The 23152-nt window shown below is 42.0% G+C and overlaps 1 protein-coding gene across 7 annotated transcripts in view; it reads right to left on the reverse strand.

The window, feature by feature from the left end:
• DCUN1D4 (defective in cullin neddylation 1 domain containing 4) overlaps positions 1-23152 on the reverse strand; it is a 69231-nt gene that overhangs the window by 10283 nt on the left and 35796 nt on the right. For all 7 annotated transcript variants that reach the window (XM_065914330.1, XM_065914332.1, XM_065914333.1 and 4 more), the window contains 3 exons: positions 17323-17393; positions 12768-12859; positions 6030-6138 (listed from right to left, as the gene is read on the reverse strand). In XM_065914330.1, coding sequence (XP_065770402.1) covers positions 6030-6138; positions 12768-12859; positions 17323-17393 — 272 coding nt within the window. The remainder of the gene's footprint in view (positions 1-6029; positions 6139-12767; positions 12860-17322; positions 17394-23152) is intronic.

Genomic DNA, 23152 nt, shown 5'->3' on the forward strand with positions numbered 1-23152 from the left:
GACCCCACAGGACCACTCTGAGTCAGGAAGGCGGTGTGGCTCAGGGACAGAGCCGCGGCCCTCAGGTTCATCGTCGGCACAGTGACAAGACTGAACCATGTCCTCCACAGCGTCTCTCAACTCCAAAGCGTCGCGATTCTCTGATGTCTGTAAGACTGTATGTAAGCTCAAGTCAAAGTGAACTTAGGAGAAAAATAATACGACTTTATAATCGAGTGCTATTTTTAATCGGCTACAAGGTCCTAAAGCAAGGGAGAAAACAAGCATGCCCTGAGGACTATAATTTTGGTGGAGAGATGTTAAAAACGGGCATTTTATCTTTTCCTGGTGTTGTACTATAGTTTCTTCCCAGGTATATTAAAGGGTGAAGTCAAGTGTAAGTTGCTCAGTTGTGTCTGACTCTTTGTGACCCCATGAATTGTAGCCCACCAGGCTCCTTTGTCCGTGAGGATTCTCCAAGCAAGAATGCTGGAGTGGGTTGCCATAGCCTCCCCTCCAGGAGATCTTCCCAACCCAAGGATTGTACCAGGGTCTCCTGCATTGCAGGCAGATTCTTTATCATCTGAGCCACCAGGGAAGCCCCAAGAACACTGGAGTGGGTGAAAGGGTAATTTGGAAAATTTAACAAATGCTACTGTGTGGTCTTTGAGAAAAAGAAATGAGCCCCCAGTGATACCAGCATACTGTGTGGAGGTGGTTTCCAGGCTGCAGCACAAGAAGAGGGAACCCAAACCCAGCTCAATGGAGCTCCAACTCACTAAACTGGAAAAGACAGTTTGTGGGTTTCAAGGAGGCATGTGGTTTGTGGGGCAAAATACCAGCTAGGTAGAACTGCACAGAGGGACCTGGGGACCCACACTGTCTCCCTAGTTGCTGGCTGAGGACTTGTCTGTGCACATGTGAGAGGAAATCACCTGAGTTTAGGGAAAGAAACAGTGCAGAAGAACAAGCAGAAATTCCCAGAGTTCACACAGGGCTGGAAACAGTCTGAACTCCCACCAGGCACAGTCGAAAATTCTCAAAATACACAGAGCCTTGGGTGGAATCCTCAGGAGGGTGTTGTCTTCCTGCTGGGGCTTTGTCATTCCTAGACTGAGGCTGCTCTGGACCAGTCCTTTCAAAGGAACAACATGATTCCAAGTAACTTAAATACACACCAGGAAAAAAAATTTAATCCAACATTAGTTAAAGGAATACAACAAACCCAAGCAACCAACAACCTAAAACACAATACTCAGCATCCAATTAAAAAACAGAAAAAAAAAAAATCATGAATGCAAAGAAGTGGTAAAATATGACCCATAACTAAAATAAAACTTTTAACCAGAGAAAGAGATAAAGATATGACAGATATGACAGGACCACAACACAATGCTGTTAAAACACCTGTCATAAACACATCCGAGAAGCTTAAGACGGTAGAAGAAAATATTATCACGATGAGAGAAATGGATAGAAAAAGTCACAAACAGAATTTCTAGAGATGAAAAATACAGCATCTGAAATGAAAATATACCAGCTGGAGTGAGCAGAAGAAAAGATTAGCATTAGAAGGTACAGTAATAAATATCACCCAAGGGGAAACAAAAAGAGAAAACAAAAACTGAACACAGCATCAGTAGCGTGTGTGACAGCATCCAGCATCTAATACATGTACAACTGTGGTCCCACAAGGAGGAGAGAGGGGGAACAGGAGAACTATTTGAAGAAATAACAGCTGAGAAATTTCCCAATTTAATACAAATGGCTTAAGTCCAAAGACCGAAAAACTCAACAAATCCTAATCAGAATAAACATAAGGAAATTATGTTGAGGCACACCATAGTCAACTTGCTGAAAATCAGCTGAAAGAGAACAAAAGCAACCGGAGAACAAAACAAGACACTATGTGCAAAGGCATTATGAATGACATCAGAAACTGCACAAGACAGAGGACGGTGAGAGCGAGCATTAAAGCAGTCACAGAAAAAACGGCCAATCTAGAAATCCTTTCTCTAGATAAATGCCTCTACGTTGAAGGCAAAATAAAAGCTTAGAAACTCACCACCAGAAAATCTGCACCATGAGCAATGCTGAAGGAAATTCTTTAGGCAGAAGATAAACGATACCAGATAGAAATCTGGATCCACACAAAAGGAAGGAAGCACACACACGTGGTATATATCTGGGTAAATATAAAAGACATTTTTGGGACTTCCCTGGTGGTCCACTGGCTAAGACTCTGTGCTGCCCAATGCAGGGGCCCGGGGCCAACCCCTGGTCAGGGAACTATATCCCATGTGCTACAGCTGAAAGCCCGTATGCTGCAACTAAAGACCCTGCATCCTGCAACTAACACGCAGTGCAGTCAAATAGATCATTTTTTAAAGTTGCTTTTAAACAAGAGGCATTTCTGCTTATTTAAAGCAAAAGTGATATCAATATATGCTATATTGATATGAATGCTTGTGAATGTTTGTGTTCCCCCCTCCCAAGTGACGGTAGTAAGAGGCGGGGCCCTCGTGACTGTGGAGGAACGCCCCTAAAACGGAGACTGCAGGGAGCTCCCTCCTCCCTTTCCCCATGTGAGGTTACAGCAGAGACACACCTTCCCTGCTAGCGCTATGAGCTTGGACTTTCCAGCCTCCTAAACTGCGAGAAATAAATTTCTGTTATTTATAAGCTTCTGAGTCTCTGGGACTTTGTTAAGCAGCCTGAAAAGACTAAAACAATATATTGTGAGACGTGTAACACATGTATAAGCAAAATGTGTGACACAGCAGCCTAAAGTATGGGAGGGCAAAATTCAAGTGTACTCTTGTAAAGGCTCCTACATTATACACGAAGTGGTATCATATTATTGGAAGACAGACTGAGACTTTAAAGATGTGTGCTGTAAAGCCTGATTAATCACAAAAAATAACACAGAGATACAGATAATAAGACAACAGTGGAATGGAATGAAAAAAATGGAGTCTAAAAAAGTCCAAAAGAACTTATGAAAAGAGGGGAAAAGAAATAAACATAGATGGGACAAAAAGGAAAGGAACAGTAATACAGGAGATGCAAACTTAACCATATCAATAAACACATTAAATGTAAATGGTTTAAGCATCTCAAGACATATACCGGCAGCCCCAACTATGCATATGCTATCTAAAAGAAACCCACTTTAAATATAAAGACACAAAGGTTTAAAGAGGATGAAAAAAGACATATCACATAGACTTTACTTAAAACAAAAGCAGAAATGGCTATATTTCTATCAAACAAAGTATAGACTTCAGAACAAAGAATATTATCAGAGATAAAGAAAGACACTTCATAATGCTAAAAGGTCAATTCTTCAAGAAGGCATAACTAGTACATATATATAAATCTAGCCTGAAGCCTCAAAATACGGTGAAACGAGAAACGACACAAACAACAGAAGTAATCACAGTCGGAGAGTCCAACAAACAGTCTCTCAGCAAATAACAGAACGGTAGGCAGAAATCAATCAGGGTACAGAAGACCTGACCAATACTACCAACCAACTTGACCTAATTGACATTATACAACACCCCACTGAACAGCAACAGAATAGTCATTCTTTGCAGGTACACATAAAACATTCATCACAGCAGATTGCATTTCAGACCATAAATCAAGCCTCCATACCTGTCAGTGGACTGAGACTATACAGAGCATGTTCTCCGCCCACGGCAGAATTCATGATAGATTATTTGGAAAAATCCGAGTAGTTGGCAAATAACACAACACACTTCCACATAATCAATGGGTCCAAAACAATCACAAGGGAAACAAGAAAATATTTTGAGCTGGACGCAAATGAATATTTAACACCTCAAAACTTGTGGGATACAGCTAAATAAAACAAATTCAATAACAAATTCATCTTAGGGTATATTTTAGCTGAACTGAATCTATTTGGTAATGATTAAATATGGGTGACTATTATTCAGCATTACATAACGGGGCTTTACATAATGGGGCTTAATTCACTGATATTTATTGATACTCTCCTTAAAAGGCAAAGATTTCTGCAGGCTGCTACCAGAGATAGGAAGAAAGAAAACACGCAGTCCCTTAGACTGTCAAAAAAAATGCAGGCCTGGACCCAAACTCCCAGGCCCAGCTCGAGGGGACAGGAGGGCCATGTAAGTGATGGTCCTGTGTGATGGCGGAGCCAAGTGGCTTGGCCCAGAAGCTGGAGCTGGAGCGAGCAAGAGGGATACAGACAAGGCTCAGACAGCGCTTGGCACGGCAAAAGGCAGGGGCAGGCGGCAGGTTCCGCAGACAGCTCGTTCACCGTCAGCAGAGCACAGGCATCTTGTGGAAGGGAAGCCTGGATGGGACTGGGCTGCAATGGCCTGGGGGAACCCGGAGATGGGACCTACAGCCAGAACCTGAGTGTGGTCCTGGACCTACTGCTGAGCAACCAGGGGGCCCCAGTTCACCCGACTCCTTGGTGAAGGAGAACGAAACCATCGCATTCATCACTCGGCTGCTAGGGAAGCAACTGTGATGTCCGCACAGTGACTGAAGCGCTATATTCACATGGAGGCGATGGTGCTCATGGCCGAAGGAGGACAAGCAGCCCAAGGTTGCGGGAGATGGATCAAGCCCTGCTGGTGTTAGTGCCTGTGAGAAGGGAGACGGCGTGGGCAAGAGGTCACGGGAGCAGTGCAGGCAACGAGCACGGCCTCAACCCCATCGGAAGGAGCCTCTGTGACCGACTGAGAAGGGGACAGCCAGCCAGGTGGAAGGAAAACTGAACCCAGTTCTAAAGCAGTGGATATGTGGGGAAATTTCACTTCCAAACAAGGAAGTTACAAAATACAGTCGTTCTGGTGAAAAGGCATGATGCTTCTGAACAAAACTTCACCCATATGATAGGACACTGCTGACTCAGGGAGGAAAATCTTGAGAAGGAAAACATTTAATCCTAGAAACTATGCCTCTACTCTAAAAGCATCTGACCAACAACTTTTAGATACAATTATACAAATGCCATTGAGTGAAACACTGCATCTGAGTTTGACCATATCACTTCTAACATCTATACATTTTCATGCGTGTCCTAATTTCATTTGAGGCTGCAAAAATTCACACGTGAGGACACCACTGTGAACTTACTGCTGTTGTAGGTGCACCAGATCTCAACAGCAAACAAATTTTTGGCTAAACTAACAGAGCCAAAGCAAAGAAAAAGTGAAAAGATCCACATGGTGGTTAAGAAAAAAAAAAGAACTGTTACTGAGTTCTCTGCTTAAAAAAAAGGAAACCATTAAAAAAAATCATCAGTCAGGAAAGCTAATCACCTGAACCCACCAAACACACAAACACAACAGGAAACTACCATCCTGCAACAGAGCATAATCGTCATATCGTTATGAACAGGGCCGTGGACAGTGAGTGAACACAATGCAACTGGGGCCTCAGGATTTACTCACTACCTGTGGGGACCAGGCTGAAAAATACAGCTTTATTTCACTCTGGTAGAACCACCGCCACAAACTTGGCCTGGCTCACTTGTGTGACAAACAAGATGATCATTTTTCAAAATGATGACCAGAAACTGCATTTGAATCCTGTCCATTTAAATTAGCTTACATTTGAATTAATTCGAATTCAAATTATTTCCAGGTATGATCCAGCACCCGTAGTGAAACTGGCTTCGACCTGACTACCTTATTCCAGGAAACTCAATGGGTGAAGGTTTGCCGTTTCGTGAGAAGCAAAAGCTTTTCCAAGCTTAACTAAGAGCTGTTAGAACAATGTCTATGACGTGCCCATTTATAATTACTTCTAAGCCCATCACACGAGCTATTAAAGCCTATCACTAGAGTTTCTTGTTGACATATTACATTCTTGTCCAGACTCAGCTCATGTAGAAAGTCTATGTGTAGAGAGAAATTCTAACTAGCATCCTGGGAGTAGCTTACTCAACTTCCTTGCTGTAGCATGTAAAACAAACCTCAAAAGGCAGTGAAAAGGGGGAGGGGGGAGAGAGAGAGAAACATCTGGATAGGATCCAGAGGACTCACCCGTGCAAAGTCAAACGCATATCTGTAAATAAGTTTAAAGTTTGTAGAATCATTTAATAATGATCTTAAGTAATCCAAAGTATTTCTGAGTTTTTCTGTTGTATCACATCTAGAAAAACAGAATAAAGGCAAATTATAACCTGAGTTTTTTTTTCTGACGTGGGGCAGTAATATAAAACACAATCCCAAAAGACAATAAAAACCCTGGAGTTGGAACACGTCCACGATGAGCTTTTTTTCCTATGCTTTTTAAGAAATTTCGAATGTACGGAAAAGCTGAAGGTCTTGTAAATAAGCAGCCATGTGCCCATTCCCTGGGTCCACCATGAACACAGTCACATCTGTGCTCTCACATACAAGCACTTTATTCTGTGCCTTTTCAAAGTAAGTTGCCAACATAATGCCACTTTACTCCTAAATGCCTCAATGCCATCATCACTCTTAATATCCCAGAAATGTTAACTTTCTTAGCTAATATATGACTCATGTGCAGATTTCCCAGTTTTCCCCCAGCTCCAATTTTCCATCAGAGATCCAATCAAGGCTTATGCACTGCTCTCAGGTGTCTATCTCCTTAGTCTCTAGAAGGTATCTTGCCTTTTTTCTGTCTTTCTTGACAATCTCATTTTTGAAGGGAATAGACTAGTTGTTTTGCAGAATCTCAGTTTGTCAGATAATTTCCCTATGATTACACTTAGATTAAGCACTCATGAGAAGAACACTCCAGGCTATGTGCTTCTCCTCCCATGAGGACAGTCCGTTTCATTACTGGTGATACTAAGATGACTCATTTGGTGAAGGTAGTACCCGCCCATCTCCACTTAAAGGTACTCTTGGCCCCTCTAAATGGTGTGAAACCTCGAGAACGACACCTTGAGACTGACAATCCTGTTCCTCAGCAACCCATCACCAGGTGGCTTCAGTATCTGTTATGATCCCTGCCTAAATCAGCTTTACATTTGAGGATGCAAAATGGTGATTTTTCTAATTCTGTCATGCTTTTACACTTATAGGCCGGAACTTTTCTATAGAGAGAGTTCCACTCACCACCTTTCTTAGTTTTGGACGAAAAGACTCTTGCCTTTGACTCAGGGCTATGATCTGTTACTGTCCTCATCCTTATGGTGCACAACTTCCCTCCAGTGTCCCTCTGACACGTCCCCATCAGTCTCTGAGCACATCCTCACTTTCTGACACAAGATATTCTAGTTCACCTTGTACTACTTTCTCTACCCTAGACTTGAAGTCAGTTATTTCTCCAGAAAGCCCTGGTGACGACAACCTGTTTTCACAGATAAGTGACAGTTTTTTTTTCTCGTTCAGTCACTCTGTCATGTCCGACTCTTTGCAGTCCCATGGACTGCAGCACTCCAGGCTTCCCTGTCCTTCACCATCTCCCGGAGCTTGCTCAAACTCGTGTCCATTGAGTCAGTGATGCCATCCAACCACCTCGGCCTCTGTCATCCCCTACTCCTCCTGTCTTCAATCTTTCCTAGCATCAGGGTCTTTTTCTTAAGTAACATCACAGCCTTTTTCCTAAGTAGACTCTTTGGCTATTTTTACAAGCTAATTTTCTGTTCCTAATAGCTAGCCCTTAAAATTGAGAACCAGGAGTCATCATTTTCACTGGCAATATTAAAGATTTTCAATGCTGGATGTGTTTCTTTGTGTTTCCCTATAGAGCTTTTACCTCCTACCAAATATAGATAATACATATTACAAGTATTAACAATGTAAATATTTTACATACTTTATTAAACCAAAATATAGTTCATTATAAGACACATTGATTTATTTTCAGCACTAAAATTGTGAAATTTCTGCAATTTTTTTGTAGCTATCTACAAAAAGCTTCCCATGATTTATTGAGATGATAAAATATCTAAAAGTCAAAGTTACAGTAAATGTTTCACTTCTATGAGTTTACAAGAATTTAGAATATCCTCCTTGATTTCTTTGAAAACTAAAAAAGATTAAAATTAGGCTAACTGTAGAAGTCAGAAAAGGCTTCTTTAAGGGACTGACTTGTAAGTTGAGAGCTGAAAGATAAATGGAAACTAGATGTTTTTGGAGAGGAGGGCTTTCTAAATTAAATAAATAGTATGCATAAAGGTCTAGCAGCATGCCAAGCCTAAAGACTAAAAGAAAATCGTGTGACTAGACTGGGTAGAGTAAAAGGGAACATGGTCCAAAAAGAAGCTGAAAGAGAAGTAGGGCCAGACCATAAAGTTTTTGTGGTCCACAGTGGGGCTTTTTTGGTTTGTTTTGGATTTTTTTTTTTTTTTAATACCTAGAAACAATGGAAGCTATCTCCTATCATGCGAGTTACCATGATCAGGTTTCCATCCTGAAAAGCTCACTCCGGATCTCTGTGGGAAAAGGTTAGAAATGGGGGGGAAGAAAAGACACTGACTGATAGCCCAGTTAGACAGTTAGTGCCAGAACCCATAGGGTTCATGGAGGCTAGAAGGATGCATGAGAAAGCAGTACGTGGGAACCTGCGAGGCAGGAGTAGGAGCAGAGCTTACCGTGTACTGGGCTCTCTACTCTACGATTTGATTTTCTTACCACAGATATATGAGTAATATTTTATTAGTAGTAATATGGGAGAGGAGTAAAGAGAAGGGAAACAGCTAAGGCTGGAATTCCCCTCTTCATTTGGAAAAAAGGTTAAGGACCAAAACCACAGGAAAGTGGCCAGATCTGGGCCAGTTGGTTTAGTTTAGTTCTGCCCAATGAAAGGAAGGGTAGTTGCTTGTTTCAACAGATTCTAGAGCAGGAACCACTGCACAGCTGAAAGAAAATAACGCAGTTGCAAGGTGAATGTGGAGTTCTACAGCGAGCTGGGGAGCAAGTCCAACCAACACTGGCAAAGGTATCCTGACACTGCAAGACGCACAGAGTTGGTCTGGAGAGTCACACATTAAACGCCCAAAGTGAACTTTCACTCCATGTGTCTATTAACGAGGTTAGAGATGATGCTGTCAATAAAGAGTTTACTGTTAGTATTAGTCGTTCAGTCGTGTCCAACTCATTGGGACCCCACGGACTGTAGCTCACCAGGCTCCTCTGTCCATGGGATTCTCCAGGCAAGAATACCGGAGTGGGTTGCCATTTCCTTCTCCAAATAAAGAGTCTGATCTGCTTTAAAAGGGGCCTGGTCCCGTAGAGCCGGTGTACTAACCCCCACCAGGGATCCAGGCCGCTGAGTCACCCTGTCTGAACCGTACGTTGCCATCTAGTGGCCACTCAGCAAGGTCATCTGCAGACGGCTCCGTTCCAACAAAGATGTGAAGAAACAGGCTTGGCCTGAGACTTCGGAAAGCAGCCAGTCATTCAGCCCATCTCCCCAGCTTTCCTGAGGTAGTCGCGGTGTGACAGTGCCATGCTGCCAAGGAACATCAGTTGCCACAAGAAAATATGCACGTATTGAGGAATCACTGCTTATTTCAACCGTGCTGCTGAAACACAGTCAGAAGTAACAAGAATAAGGATAATCTTCAAAGGTTATACACTCAAAGGTAGTTCTCTTCTATTACCCAGGGACAACCTTCACCCCTTCACTCAGTCAGCCCAAAGGTAGGTATTTTTCCAGACCATCATCATATCTATGCAAAGTTAGCTACAAGGCTAACATACATTTTTGGTTTTGTTTTGTTTAGCTTAAATGCTCTATAAGCTTAATTCATCAGAGGTAACCTGAAACCCACATGCTAGAACAAGATAAAAAATAAAACAGTCAATTAAAACAAGAGCTGGGAATTTCCTGGCAGTTCAGTGGTTAGTATTCTGTACTTTCACTGCCCGGGGTATGGGTTCAATCCCTGGTCAGGGAACTAAGACCGCACAAGTCACACGGCAGGGCCAAAATAAAATAAGAGCTGTGCCTTCTCTAAGAACCATCGCAGGAGCCTGGAGGTCAATGTTCCCTTCCCTACCAGCTGCTGTCACTTCTTCCAAGAATCATGAAACACAGCCCTGGAAATGCCAGGCATGCAGCTCCTCCAGACAACGTCCAAGGATGAATTCTGGGTGCCCCACATTCCATCGCTTCAACCTTCTTGGTTTTAGGGACACTACCAGAGACATCCAGGAAGTGGCAGATTCAAAACTCCCTGGTTCTAAAATGCCTGGGCTTCTTATTTCTAGCAAGCACCCACAGTACAGTAACTTTTTAAAAGTCTTTTTTTATACTTTAATTTTTGCTTGAGTCCAAAAAAGTTCACTTGACAGATTTAATAAACCCAAAAATGAGAAAAAGGAAAAAATTCCAAATAGAAGACAAAATAGATCATTCAAAAGATGGAGTATTTTCCATCTTTAGAAGATATAAAAGACTGGCCTCTGAGTTTTCTTATTGAGTGCAAATACCTTATAAATACAAGTAACATAAACAGAAGTGACCTTATTACTTTTGGACGTTTTGGCTGAACATTGCTTCCAAGCTCCTGCCTCAAATGGACTTTGTCTTGTTCCTGGCTTTTGTTTCCCCAGGACCTAAAATTCCATGCTTGGCGTATCACTGCCACTCAAATATTTGCTGAACAAATGACGGATCTAGGGAGGCAGGAGGGGGAGGAGGGTGGAAATTCATAAAACTTGGAATTGCACTATTTCTGAACTACAAAGAACCTTAGAGGTTATTGTGAGTAATCACCCTCACCTCACTGATGAGGAAACTTAATCTCAGAGTTTCATGTCACAAAAAGAAAGATTCCTCATTTCTTCCCGCAGGGATCAGGTCTGTTATTACACAGTACACCACAGGACCGAGTGCCAGCATTCTCTGGGAAGCCACCTGCCACCACTGGTGTCACACAAAATGTCAGAGTTCCCAACAGAGAGGGTGTGGAGCGCCCCCTACCCTGGGAGCACACACGCAAGGCCTCTTTTAGGAAACTGCACAACTCAGCTCCCAGACAACATGACCCTCAAACCATGAGCAAGGCCTTGCACTGGGTAATATTCTTCTGTAAAGGCAAATGTAAAAACGAACCCAGAACTACACAAAAATGGGATATTATACCCTCTTAAGACAAGTGAAAATGTGCCTGAAAAAAAAAATGCTGATGGTACCCCCTCTAAAGCCTTGAATGAAATCTTGATTTAACCTTGCACTCATCATTACTAGGGAACTTAAAAAGGAGCAGCCGTCCCGTGCTCTATCCAGAAAGCACCAGAGAGAAGCAGCGAGGAAAACGATGCAAGAGTTGGTGGGCTTAACATCCTGAGGATGTTTCCCAATAGGACGAACACAATCCTATGAGATCCCAGAGACTTAACTCCAAAATTCTCGAGCATGCTGAGGAAAGTGTATTTGCAAAAGGGTGATTTGGCTTTTACCTAAAATGCATGTGTCATCAGATAACAGTTGTTAGAGGAAGAATGTGACTGAAGAATCAGAAGTCTTAGGTTTTCTTCCTACCCCTAATCCCATCGCAAATCACATAGCCCTTTGAAGCCTCTGTCTCCTCACTTGTAAAATGGGCAGGATGAAGACTGCTCTGTCAAGGTAGGTGTTAGGATCAAACAAGGGAACAGTGAAAAGGCCTCATAAAAGTGAGGCCTAAAGCACACTGAAAATAAAGTGTTGTTGTCAACGACAAAGAGACAATGATATTAAAAGCTGACAAATTTCTAAATTATTTAAATAAAACCATTAAGCCATTTCAATTCCAATTTTAATACAAGTCTATTATTCCTACTTAAAATAAAAAGAAAAAGCCATTCTAAGTACTTTAGATCAGTTATTCAATACTATCCTAAGAATCAGCACTTCCTCTTTTAATATCATTTGAAATGTTTCATCATTCACCTCATTTGTATCTTTCAAGGGATAAAAGAATGACAATTTATGTTTTCCTGAGTGAAACTCTTAGCAAATACACACATGAAAACACATACACAGACATACATGTGTGTAAGCACAAAGTGAATACATAAAACCACTGATTTTTTCTTCAACTCTGCACCAAGTAACATAAACAGAATCTTTATTATTATTAATTTTTAATCACTAGAGTAATGAAATTTTAAACATTCACAAAGCTAATGTGAGAATATATCGAATGAAAGATAAATATCTTCACCTGTAAGTTATACTTTACTCAACTGTTCTCACTAACTATAAACCAGATGCTAACACTATGATTTTAAACTTATGCTGTTGACCATGGTAGTCACTCATACACAGCAACTGGGTACCAGAAATGCAGCTGATGAAGACTGAGGTGTATCATAAATGTAAAATATACACCAGATTTCAAAGACTCAATATGAAAAAAAAAGTAAAATATAGCTGAGTGATTTTTAAAATATTGATTAATGTTAGGATGATAATATTTTGGATATTCTGGGCTAAGAAAAATACATTAAGACAAATTTTACCTGTTTCTTTTTCCTTTTTTTAATATGGCTATTAGAAAATTTTAAATTATATATGTGGCTCACATATATGACAAAAGGATGATCCATTTCTATTGAACTGCTCTAGAGGAATACTAAAATAAACAGTGTACATTACATAAAAACCTCAATTGCTGAAATTTATCCATATAGCCCTCCTCCACATATGAAAAAGGGGCTTGGTCTTCACACCTGTGACCACAGGTGAAGCCTGCCCAGATCCCAGGCTTTCCAGCCACCCAACCCAGATGAGGTCCCAGAGGGAGGCAGTCAGCCAGGGGAGAGCAAGGACCCCCGCTCCCACCCCCATCCCAGGGCAGCCTTGGGACTTACTGTAGAGAAGTCATTCCTTTTAACCATTCCTGTAGAGTAAAATAACCCATATTTTGTGCATCCAATTTCCAAGCTAGGACAAGCATAACTACCTGTTTAAAACAAAACAAAGCAGAAAGACCAATCAAATCAGGAGAACAGACCTCAGCAGTTAAATACATTAACATCACACCAAATGTTCACAGTAGTTTAGTCACTGAAATATGAACAGGGTAACTCGAAAATGAGTTTTAGTTTGGCAAACATCTAGAAGTTTGATAATTCAGTCTGCTGACAAGGGTTTGGACAAACATGACTTCTGTTGATGCCTGATGGTGAAAGTATAAAGGGATTAACCTCTCCAAAGAGGCTCTGCAGTATCGAAACTGGAACCAGCAGTTCCACCCATGGAGGTTATCTCACAGCTACACCTGCACATGTTCACAAAGCTGAACAGGCATCAAGACTTACTACAGGACCATTTGTGGTAGTAAAAAACTGAGAACAACCAAATACCTACCAGTAAGGGACGACTTAATACACCTTTGCTCAACACATTCTACACAAAGGAAAACGATGTCACTACTGAGACAAATGAAGCGGAGCCATCAACACAAATATGGAACAGTTTCCAAGATTTAAGTGAAAATGAAGAGACATGTGCAGAACAGAGTGTTAAAACCCAAAAGGCAGGTGGTGGGACAGACAGTGGACATCATGTTTGTACATTCAGCTCTAAAAGGGGGGAGATGGCTTTAATGCAGCCCAACACGCCACGCCTATGGCGCTGCGCCTGCAACACGCACAGGCTGGACAGACTGCCTTCAGACACTTCTCAGTGGGCATCTTCCTTGCTGTGAGTGGCTCTTCTGAAATTCTGCTGACGTGAGCAACTGTGACAACCGGTTTGTGGCACTGATCATCACTTCTTCACTTAGATGTTTTAGAGAAAAGGGTGGCACCGAGATAGTTATGGTTGAGTTTAATAAATACCTGAAGGTATAGAAGACAAAATTACATTTTGAAGATGCCTCCAGCTGCAAGCTCTCTGGGGTTCTTTACACAAGGACAGAGCTGAGGCCGTCTAGATTGGGGAGAGAACAGGAAGCCCTCCCATTCATCCACTTCAAGACCCAGGACAAGATGAGGAGTAACTTAAAAACAAAGCATGCCATTCCTGGAGAGGTGAAGAAGTGGGACGGGGCCTTCCTAGGACCAGCCCGCCACTCTGCAAGACTGGCAATCTCTGGACAGTCACTCATAGAGAAGGGAACTCGAGTTCTCAACTGGAGACCACACATACCCTGAACGGCTGCTTGTCTATTTGTTGTAATAAAAAAAAGGGCAATGGGCAGAAAATACATATTTCTATAATACAGTTGGCTGGGGACAAGCAAACGTGGCATTTGGCAGGTACTCTCATTTCTTTACACCAGAAGAACTGCCCCATTACACTACTACCTGGGTCAGATGGTGCCCAACTGGGTCAGATGATGGGGACAGTGACAGGGAATCAGGGTGATAGAACATAAAACATGAGGCAAGCCAAGACATGGAAGCAACCTCAGCGTCCACAAACAAGGCAACGGACAAAGAAGGTGAGGCATACACACTTTCTAATTCACACTGGTATGTTCTCAGACAGCATCTGTACTCAGTCCTCTGTTAGAAAGATTAAGTGCTCCACACAAACACTTGTTAAGTTAAGAAAATAAAAAATAGTTATGGCAAAGGAACACACACACACAGTATGCATGTAATGTGGCCAAACAGCCAAAGCAGGTATTACAATGCGAATTTCTTTACACAAAACAGACCTTTCCCCAGGACAGCCAATAAAAAGCTAACTAAAGCACTTCAGCGTTACCTCAGTGAATGAAAGCCGACCTGAATTTTACAAGCCTGCTTACATTTCATGAGCTATAAATATCAGGCGGGGCGAGGGTTTTAAATGCTTTAAAGTGCTCACTTATCAATACAGATAAGCCTTTAAAAAAACTATTTCAGTGTCTGTTTTTCAAACAATTTCTAAAACTGGGATGCACCCATAGCTTATGGCTTATCAGATTTACTTAACATTTTTCCCTTTAAGTGATGAATAAAATAATAAAATTTCTATTAGTGGCATCTTAAATTGAAATACAGTAATAAATACTTTAGAATAACAGTCTGAATTGGGTCTTTTGGTCTTCTATGTGATTCAACGTTTCAAGATTATTTCTATTCCCACAGAAAAGGAGAACCAAAGACTCCTAATTACCAAAAAAGATAATAATGGCAACTATTTTTTATTGAGTCCTGGTATTTGGGGGCTTCCCAGGTGGCACTAGTGATAAAAGAATCCACCTACTAATGCAGATTAGGGTTCGATATCTAGGCTGCAAAGATCCTCTAGAGTAGGAAATGGCAACCCACTCCAGTATTCTTGCCTGAAAAATTCCATGGACACAGGAGCCTGGCGGGCTGCAGCCCACGGGGCCACAGAGAGTCGGACAGGACTGAGCGGCCGACACACAGGCTGGTATCTGGGGTGAACCGCTTTAAAGCACGGGGCCTTGCCACTTTTCTGCTCAGAAGCAGCTGTGGCACTCCCCCACACAACAGGCCTTCCTCCCCTGAGAGCAGACGCCCACTCAACCCGACACCTGCGCCTGACACCGCCCCATCTCCCCACCATCAGGCCCTGCGGTCCACCCCCAATTACATGCCGACTGCTGCTCCCTGGGTAGAAACGGGACTCCTCTCAGAGCCAGCTCACTCTCGCCCCTCTTACACTGCTCTCCAGAAAACACTTGTCAACCTCAGCCCATTCCCTGTCAGAAAACTTCCTTCTTAAAGTCAGTGAAGTGTTCTTTTCTGGCTATGGACCAGATTAAGCAAAACACTACTGACCCAGCTGTCCCCAGAACTTTGCACCAATCTGAATAATGTATTAAGACATCTGAACCAGAAAGATGGCTTAAAACTCAACATTCAAAAAATTAAGATCATGGTATCCAATCCCATCACTCCATGGCAAACAGATGAGGGAAAAATGAAAAGCAATGACAAATTTTACTTCCTTAGGCTCCAAAATCACTGTGGACGGTGACTGTAGCCATGAAATTAAGAAGCTTGCTCATAGGACGGAAAGCTATGACAAACCTAGAGTATATTAAAAAGCAAAGACATCACTTTGCTAACAAAGTTCTGAATAGACAAAGCTATGGTTTTTCCAGCAGTCATGTATGGATGTGAGTTGGACCATAAAGAAGGCTGAGCACCAAAGAATTGATGCCTTCGAATTGTGGTGCTGGAGAAGACTCTTGAGAGTCCCTTGGACAGCAAGATCAAACCAGTCCTAAAGGAAATCAACCCTGAATATTCATTGGAAGGACTGAAACTCCAATACTTTGGCCCCAAGATGCAAAGAGCCGACTCACTGGAAAAGACCCTGATGCTGGGAAAGACTGACAGCAAAAGGAGAAGAGGGCAGCAGCGGATGTGATGGTTAGAGAGCATCACTGAGCCAACAGACATGAATCTGAGCCAACTCTAGGCGATAGCAAAGGACAGGGAAGCCTGGCATGTTGCAGTCCATGGTGTTGCAAAGAGTTGGACATGACTTGGCAAATGAACAACCTGAACTAGATCACACTAAAATTAAAAATACAAGGCAAAAACCAGTCCAAAGACTCTTTAGAAAATTTAAAGTGTTACTGGGAGGAAGTGGGGAAGATGTAGGCATAGAAATGGTAACAAAAAATTTTTAATAAAATTTCTTGGTGAAATCTCCAGGAGCATGACATATCGGCATGGGCACCAGGTTATCTTACCAATGCTTGCTCTGATGAAAGGGATGATCCCTTGGGAGCTCTACCAGAGTATAAATTCATTGAAGATGTAAGAAGCATTTGCTAAACTGGGGGCTGTAATATTAAACTGTATAGCTAACGAGCCAGGGCATTTGTATAATTTTCCATTTTACAGTAAGACAGATGTGGGAATAGGAAAAATACTCAATAATAACATGATGATAAGAATTAGGCAAAAATAATTAAACATATAATAAACTTCTAATTGAATTTTTAAGGGAAATACTTAGGGTTTTTCCACTAAAAATCAATCACTTTCCAAGCTAAATTCAACTGGAAGTGAAGGAGCTGTGAAAAATCCTTGATAATTACAACCTATTCGAAACTCTTATAAATAATTAATTATTCAAAGTCCTGGACAAACTCTACATTAGGCTGGAACAACTACAGAGGAGGACAAAGATACACAATGCCATCAGTCCCCTAGTTATCTGTCATCGGAGGTACACAGGCACACACCACTTTTTAAATGTCTACTTTAGTTAACTTGATTAGTGAAATTAAAGAAATTAAGAAATTAAATGAGAAAAAAAAATGACTAACTGTAGTTACACCACATCAACTGCAAAACAAGTTCTGCTTTACACACCTATTCAGAATGGAACTTATTTCTTAGACTGCCTCATAAAAACTAACATATCCTTACTTCTTTACTGTTGCATTATTTGTTGAGAGACAAAATCAGATCAACTGATTTGCTCAAATTAGTAAGTTAGACTTACATTTTCTGGCTCAACACCAATGTCTTCACAGAATTTTTCCATGCCTTCAGGACCTACAACATCATCAGTACCTGTGATGAAATGCAATTTATATAAAGTAAATCTAACCATGTACAGATATTATTACTACTGTAGCATTATACTATTAAAATACTTATTATTAAGATCAAATAAAACCTAACGACCATAAACCCTTTCTGAAGCAAGAAATTACCAAGTATAAGTTGAAAAATATTCTGGAATTTAAGTTCTATCTTTAAAGGACTCTGCTTTGCACAATCATTTACATCAATTTATGGCCGAGTCCTTCAACCTACAAATGATATACATATAATTGATATTTAAAGATAAGGTTGCTGCTGCTAAGTCACTTCAGTCGCATCCGACTCTGTGCGACCCCAGAGACGTCAGCCCACCAGGCTCCCCCGTCCCTGGGATTCTCCAGGCAAGAACACTGGAGTGGGTTGCCATTTCCTTCTCCAATGAGTTAAAGTGAAAAGTGAAAGAAGTCGCTTAGTCGTGTCCGACTCTTAGCGACCCCGTGGACTGCAGCCTACCAGGCTCCTCCATCCACAGGATTTTCCAGGCAAGAGTACTGGAGTGGGGTGCCATTGCCTTCTCCGAAAGACAAGGTTACATATTCAACTTCTATTCTTTAAAGTAGCTTATAAATCTCTATTCTTATTTTGATAATTTCAACACATAAAATAAATTTTGGAAACACAGTAAAAAACCACCTAATATTCTTTACAAAATTAACTGGGAAGTAATATAATTGTTTCTTTTACACAGAAAAAAAAAATCAAGCAGCCTTTTTTTTGTTCTACACAAGGCAACAGTCCTTTCTTCACACTCCACGTTAGCTCTCTCTCTTCCTGAAAGCAATGTCCACACATCACAGCTCTGTTGCATCCCCACTCATTCTTCAACCACGACAACTGTTTTCTGTTCCTCTCCCTCCATGGAAACCCCCCTTGCCAAGGCCACCAATCAGCTCTAATCACCACATCCAGTAGACATAGTCCGTCTCTTATGTGGCTTCCCTGGAGTAGCTGAGATTATCCTTCCGTAGTGTCTCAACCGGGGTCACCAGCTGAAAAGGAAGGCCTCATCCCGCAGTTCCCCCTTCTCCTACATTCTCAAGAGCCAATCAATGATTCAGTGCCCTGCCAATTTTACTCTCCAAATACTTCTTAAACTGCTGACTTATTATTCAGACGTCATTCTCTCACTTAGATGACCACAGCGGTACCCTCAGGGTCTCCCTATTTCCAGAGCCTCATCCTGCACACAGCCACCTGGAGGGTCCACCTCAAACATAAACTCCATCCTGGCTTAAAATCCTTTGATTTTAAGCTCCCTACCATCTATGGATGAAGTCCAAGTCTCTGGCATATCAAATAAGGTTCTTTATGATCTATTGCCACCCTTCCTCTTCAGCCTCATAACTTTCCACCTTCAAATCAAGTTTCCCGAATATAAAAGAATCAAATAAATATTGCTGAATGAATAAAAATTAGGATCCAGAAATGCCTACCCATGGTTCGCTCCGCACACATACCCTGACATGCGGTACTACTACACGGTACTACATGTGGCACTACTCTTGGGGTTCGGTCCACCTCCCTCTCTCCCCTCTTCTCATGTGAGCTGCTTCCATCTTGCAGACGGGACCACACAGGCAGCCCTCCCAACGTCCTCACTCCCACCGATGGAGGCCAGGCCAGGCAGTCCCCATGCAATGCTAGGAATACTTTTCCCACACCTGCATCAAGTCCCAGCTCATCTACCTTTCCTTCTAAATTCCAACAGAGTAAGAGCTATTTATTCTTATAACCTCAACCTACTGCCTTGGCATGAAGTAGCTGCTCCATAAATTTTATTGAATGAATGGATGGATATCAGAATACAAAAATCACTCTACAATCTTTCACAGCCTTCAGATGTACCAAGCTGCAGACCAGCAGAATCCATCTAAATGCCTGTTTTATTCAAATGTCATCAACTGGGCACATCCTGGAGCTATTCACTGCAGAAGTAGCTAACGAGGAATAATACACGGTCCCTGCCCACCAAGACTGGAAATAAAGCACAAGAGTAATTTCAATGCAAAGTAATAACTAGATCACAAAGTATATGGCGGTTGTTCTCACAAAGGGTGACAATTAAAACCACCTTGCACGCTTACTGGTCAGTCCTATGTCACTTCTCTCTTCTAGTCCTTGGCTTCTCTTGAAGTCCAAACTCAGGCTCTTCCACATAATCTAGCCAGAGCAAATACTTTTTCTGCCTGTTTTATTTGCCTTTTAATCACAAATGTGCTATTTTGTCACAAATAATTTCCTTTCACATAATTCAAATCTGTTATCGTTTTTTTCCTCCTTTTATTTTACATGTTTTTCAATGTATCCTTAATTTTGCCTTATTACAGGAAAATCAAATAAAACTTTACTTAATTTTTAATTTAATTTTTTGGGCAACATTCATACATACAATGATATGAAATTTCAATTAAAACTGAAAATAAAAGTGCTAAAAAAGCAAAAGTTTTCCTTCTAACCTTTCTCTACACCCCAGAAGAATTTCTTTAAAAATTCTTCCTCAAATAAGCTATTTTATAGAATTTTAGCTACAGTAAATATATACATATTTATTTCTATAAGTTTTTCAGGCAATTCTCTTTGGCCTCCAGGTACACAACAATCATTTCATCTTCAATGGATGATTTATTTATTTCCTGTACTTATTTATTTATGTATTATTTATTTATTTTCCTGTATTTATGCCCCTTTTTTATCTAACAGGATTAGTTAATAACCTCCCAAAACAATGGCAAATAAGAAAGAGTGAGAATGGGCACCCTTATCTCATTCTTGACTCAAACGGGAATACAGCTAGTATTTTATCATCTGGGTTTGTGTGTGCATATGGGCTTCCCAGGTGTCTCAGTGTTAAAGAACCTGCCTGCCAAGGCAGAAGACCCGGGTTCGATCCCTGGGTCGGGAAGGTCCCCTGGAGGAGGAAATGGCAATCCACTCCAATATCTTCGCCTGGAAAATCCCATGGACAGAGGAACCTGGTGGGCAACAGTCCATGGGGTCACAAAGAGTCAGACACAACTGAGTGACTAAGCACACACACGTGTGCATATACCTACATGCGCACACACGTGTACATTACACAAACGATACATGAATACATTCATACGGTGAAACGTTCAAATAGAGAAGTCCACATGCAGGAAAGTAAAGACAAAGTTTGCCTTCCTCTCTTCCTTACCAGGCAGGCATGTATTCTCTTGGACCATCTTGCTATGTATTTATGTACATGCAAATACATAGTGAGATGGAGTTCTTAACTTGTTTATCCACACACACGGTTCAGACTGTGTCCTGCTTTATTTTACCATCTGGTGATCTTCCTGTAAAAACACCCAGCCGATATTCTGTACACTACTCCACCGTAGGCCAGTGTGTGTGCACTCCATGTTTCAGAGCCCTTATCATTCCACTACCGTAAAGTATCTGGGCTGAGATTAAAGAGCAATGATATCCGATGGAAGTATCCATCTATTTCTAGCCTGCTAAGAGGTTCCATTTGTAGGAACAGATGAGCTTTTAGTATCTGCTGAAAGGACTCATTGGGAGGTGGTTACACAAAGCTGAGAGGAAAAAAAGCACTTTACAATCTTAAAAAAATTTTGTCTTTGGTTTCTGTATTTTGTGATCTAAAAAAAGCCTCTTTCTCTGCTACCTATTCCTGAGCCTGGCAAGCCACCTGCTGTTTCCCTGCCTGGGCACAGGGCCCGGGGGTCCCCCAGCTGGCTGCCCCCCTCACACCCCCTCCAAGCCCACCTCCCCTCCTTGTCAGTGCTCATCACAGTGATGGCGCGTCTCCATTGGTCTGTTTATCACACAACAAAATGAGCTCCAGGCGCAGCACTCCGGCCGTCCACACTCACCCCACAGCCTGGCATGCAGCAGGCCCTCAGAGCTTTGCTGAGTTACACCGGGCAGTGGTGACGTTAAGTTTCCCATGCTTTTTTCTTTTTTTTCACATTTTATGCAATGCTATTGTCATATTACTTATATACACTTGCATCTGTGTATTTTATAAAAAACAAGGTTTTTAACAGCATGGTTTCCAATGGCATGACTCATATTACTTTAATAATTTATCCTAAAAAAATTAAAATAGAGCTTATCAGTCAACATTACTTAAAGGCTACCCATAATCCTGTTATCTACAATAACTTTTCCTTTTTTCTCATTATCATTCCCATGCACACATTCAGATCTATTTGTAATCACATTGTTCACTGGGCTTATGGGTGTACCGACACTAGACTTATCATTTATCTGCAGAACTGAGCAATTTTAATCTAACAAAAGGACTTCCCAGGTGGCTCAGCAGTAAAGAATCCTCCTGCAATGCAGAAGATGCGGGTTCCATCCCTGGGCTGGGAAGATCCCCTGGAGAAGGAAATGGCAACACATTCGGGTATTCTTGCCTGGGAAATCCCATGGACAGAGGAGCCTGGAGGGGTAGAGTTCGTGGGATCACAGAAGAATCAGACATGACTTAGCGACTAAACAACAATCTAACAAACAGGCCACTGGCTAACACAAAATGGACTAAAAGCAGGTTTGAGGGAGATGGTTTAAAAGCTATGGAATGCCCTAGTGATATGATACTAGAGGTACATTTAGAAGGTAGATATACTGACAATAATCTAGAAGAGAGCGGTCCTCCCACTTTCACTACTATTTTAAGCAGGGGCTCCTAACTAAATATATTTAACTTCTTCATGAGGGCCCAAGACTATCATGGTACAGTTTCCATAATCACACCACACTGCATCACTGCGGCAAAAGGGGCCACACTGTCTCCTTCACCAACAGCCCACTGCTCCTGGCCCCTAACCTCACTTTGGTAAACCAAAACACAGCTCTGCTACAGAACCTAATTCAAAGTAGAGATGAAGAGCCTACAGTCAGGACTTGCAGAACTTTTACAACTCACATGTGTGAGCTTCAGTGTGACTTAAATGTTGGCACTTGGGTACTTGCTCTCACCTCTTATTCTTGGATATACTACTTCAGAAGGTGAAAGCTATTAAATTATTTATGTATGGCTGGTTATTTTAATGAAAAAGAAATGAGATTCCAGCTTCAGACAGAGGTCTAAATAAGACACTCCCCCAATCTTGCCCTCAGCAACCCTTTCTAAAGTCAGAGGACTAGAGTACCACAGCACCAAAGTGAGTAAACCTATAACCAGAGAACAGGACAAGAGCCTCAGTCGAGGGAGTTTCATTTATCAAATCTCTGAGAATCAGAAACTAAGTGGACAGGGATTTTAAAAGGCAAGAGGCTGTATCCTAAGAGGTGCAAAGGAGGGCTAGGCTCAGGCCAAGGGAGGGCGGAGGGCAGAGGGCAGAAGTCAGGGCCAGAGGTGGAGCTGAGAGCCTCTGGGGAGAAGAAAGGTCCAGCTGTGTCACAGGGCTGCACCGCCAAGGCCCCTAGCGCCCTGCACGCCACTCTGTTCCGGGCAGGGTCACCCCGAGGCGGAAGGCCACCACACCCCAGGGGGGCCGCAGCCTCCCTCTCTGCCCCCAGACTAGCCCGTAGCGCAGCCCGTCAACCTTCCTGCGGCCCCTCAGTGTGAGCTTTTCCTGAATGACGCTGAACTACAGTTTTTACTCATGTGGTTGGGGTATTAAAAAATGAAAGAAGGTGCCAGGTGGGGCTTTTAGTTATTCCCAATTTCCAGTCATTTTTCCTGATGAGATACAAAAAAAAAGGGGGGGGTATAAAAATAGGGAGAGCCA

This window comes from Muntiacus reevesi, chromosome 22 (assembly GCF_963930625.1).
Source record: "Muntiacus reevesi chromosome 22, mMunRee1.1, whole genome shotgun sequence".
NCBI lineage: Eukaryota > Metazoa > Chordata > Mammalia > Artiodactyla > Cervidae > Muntiacus > Muntiacus reevesi.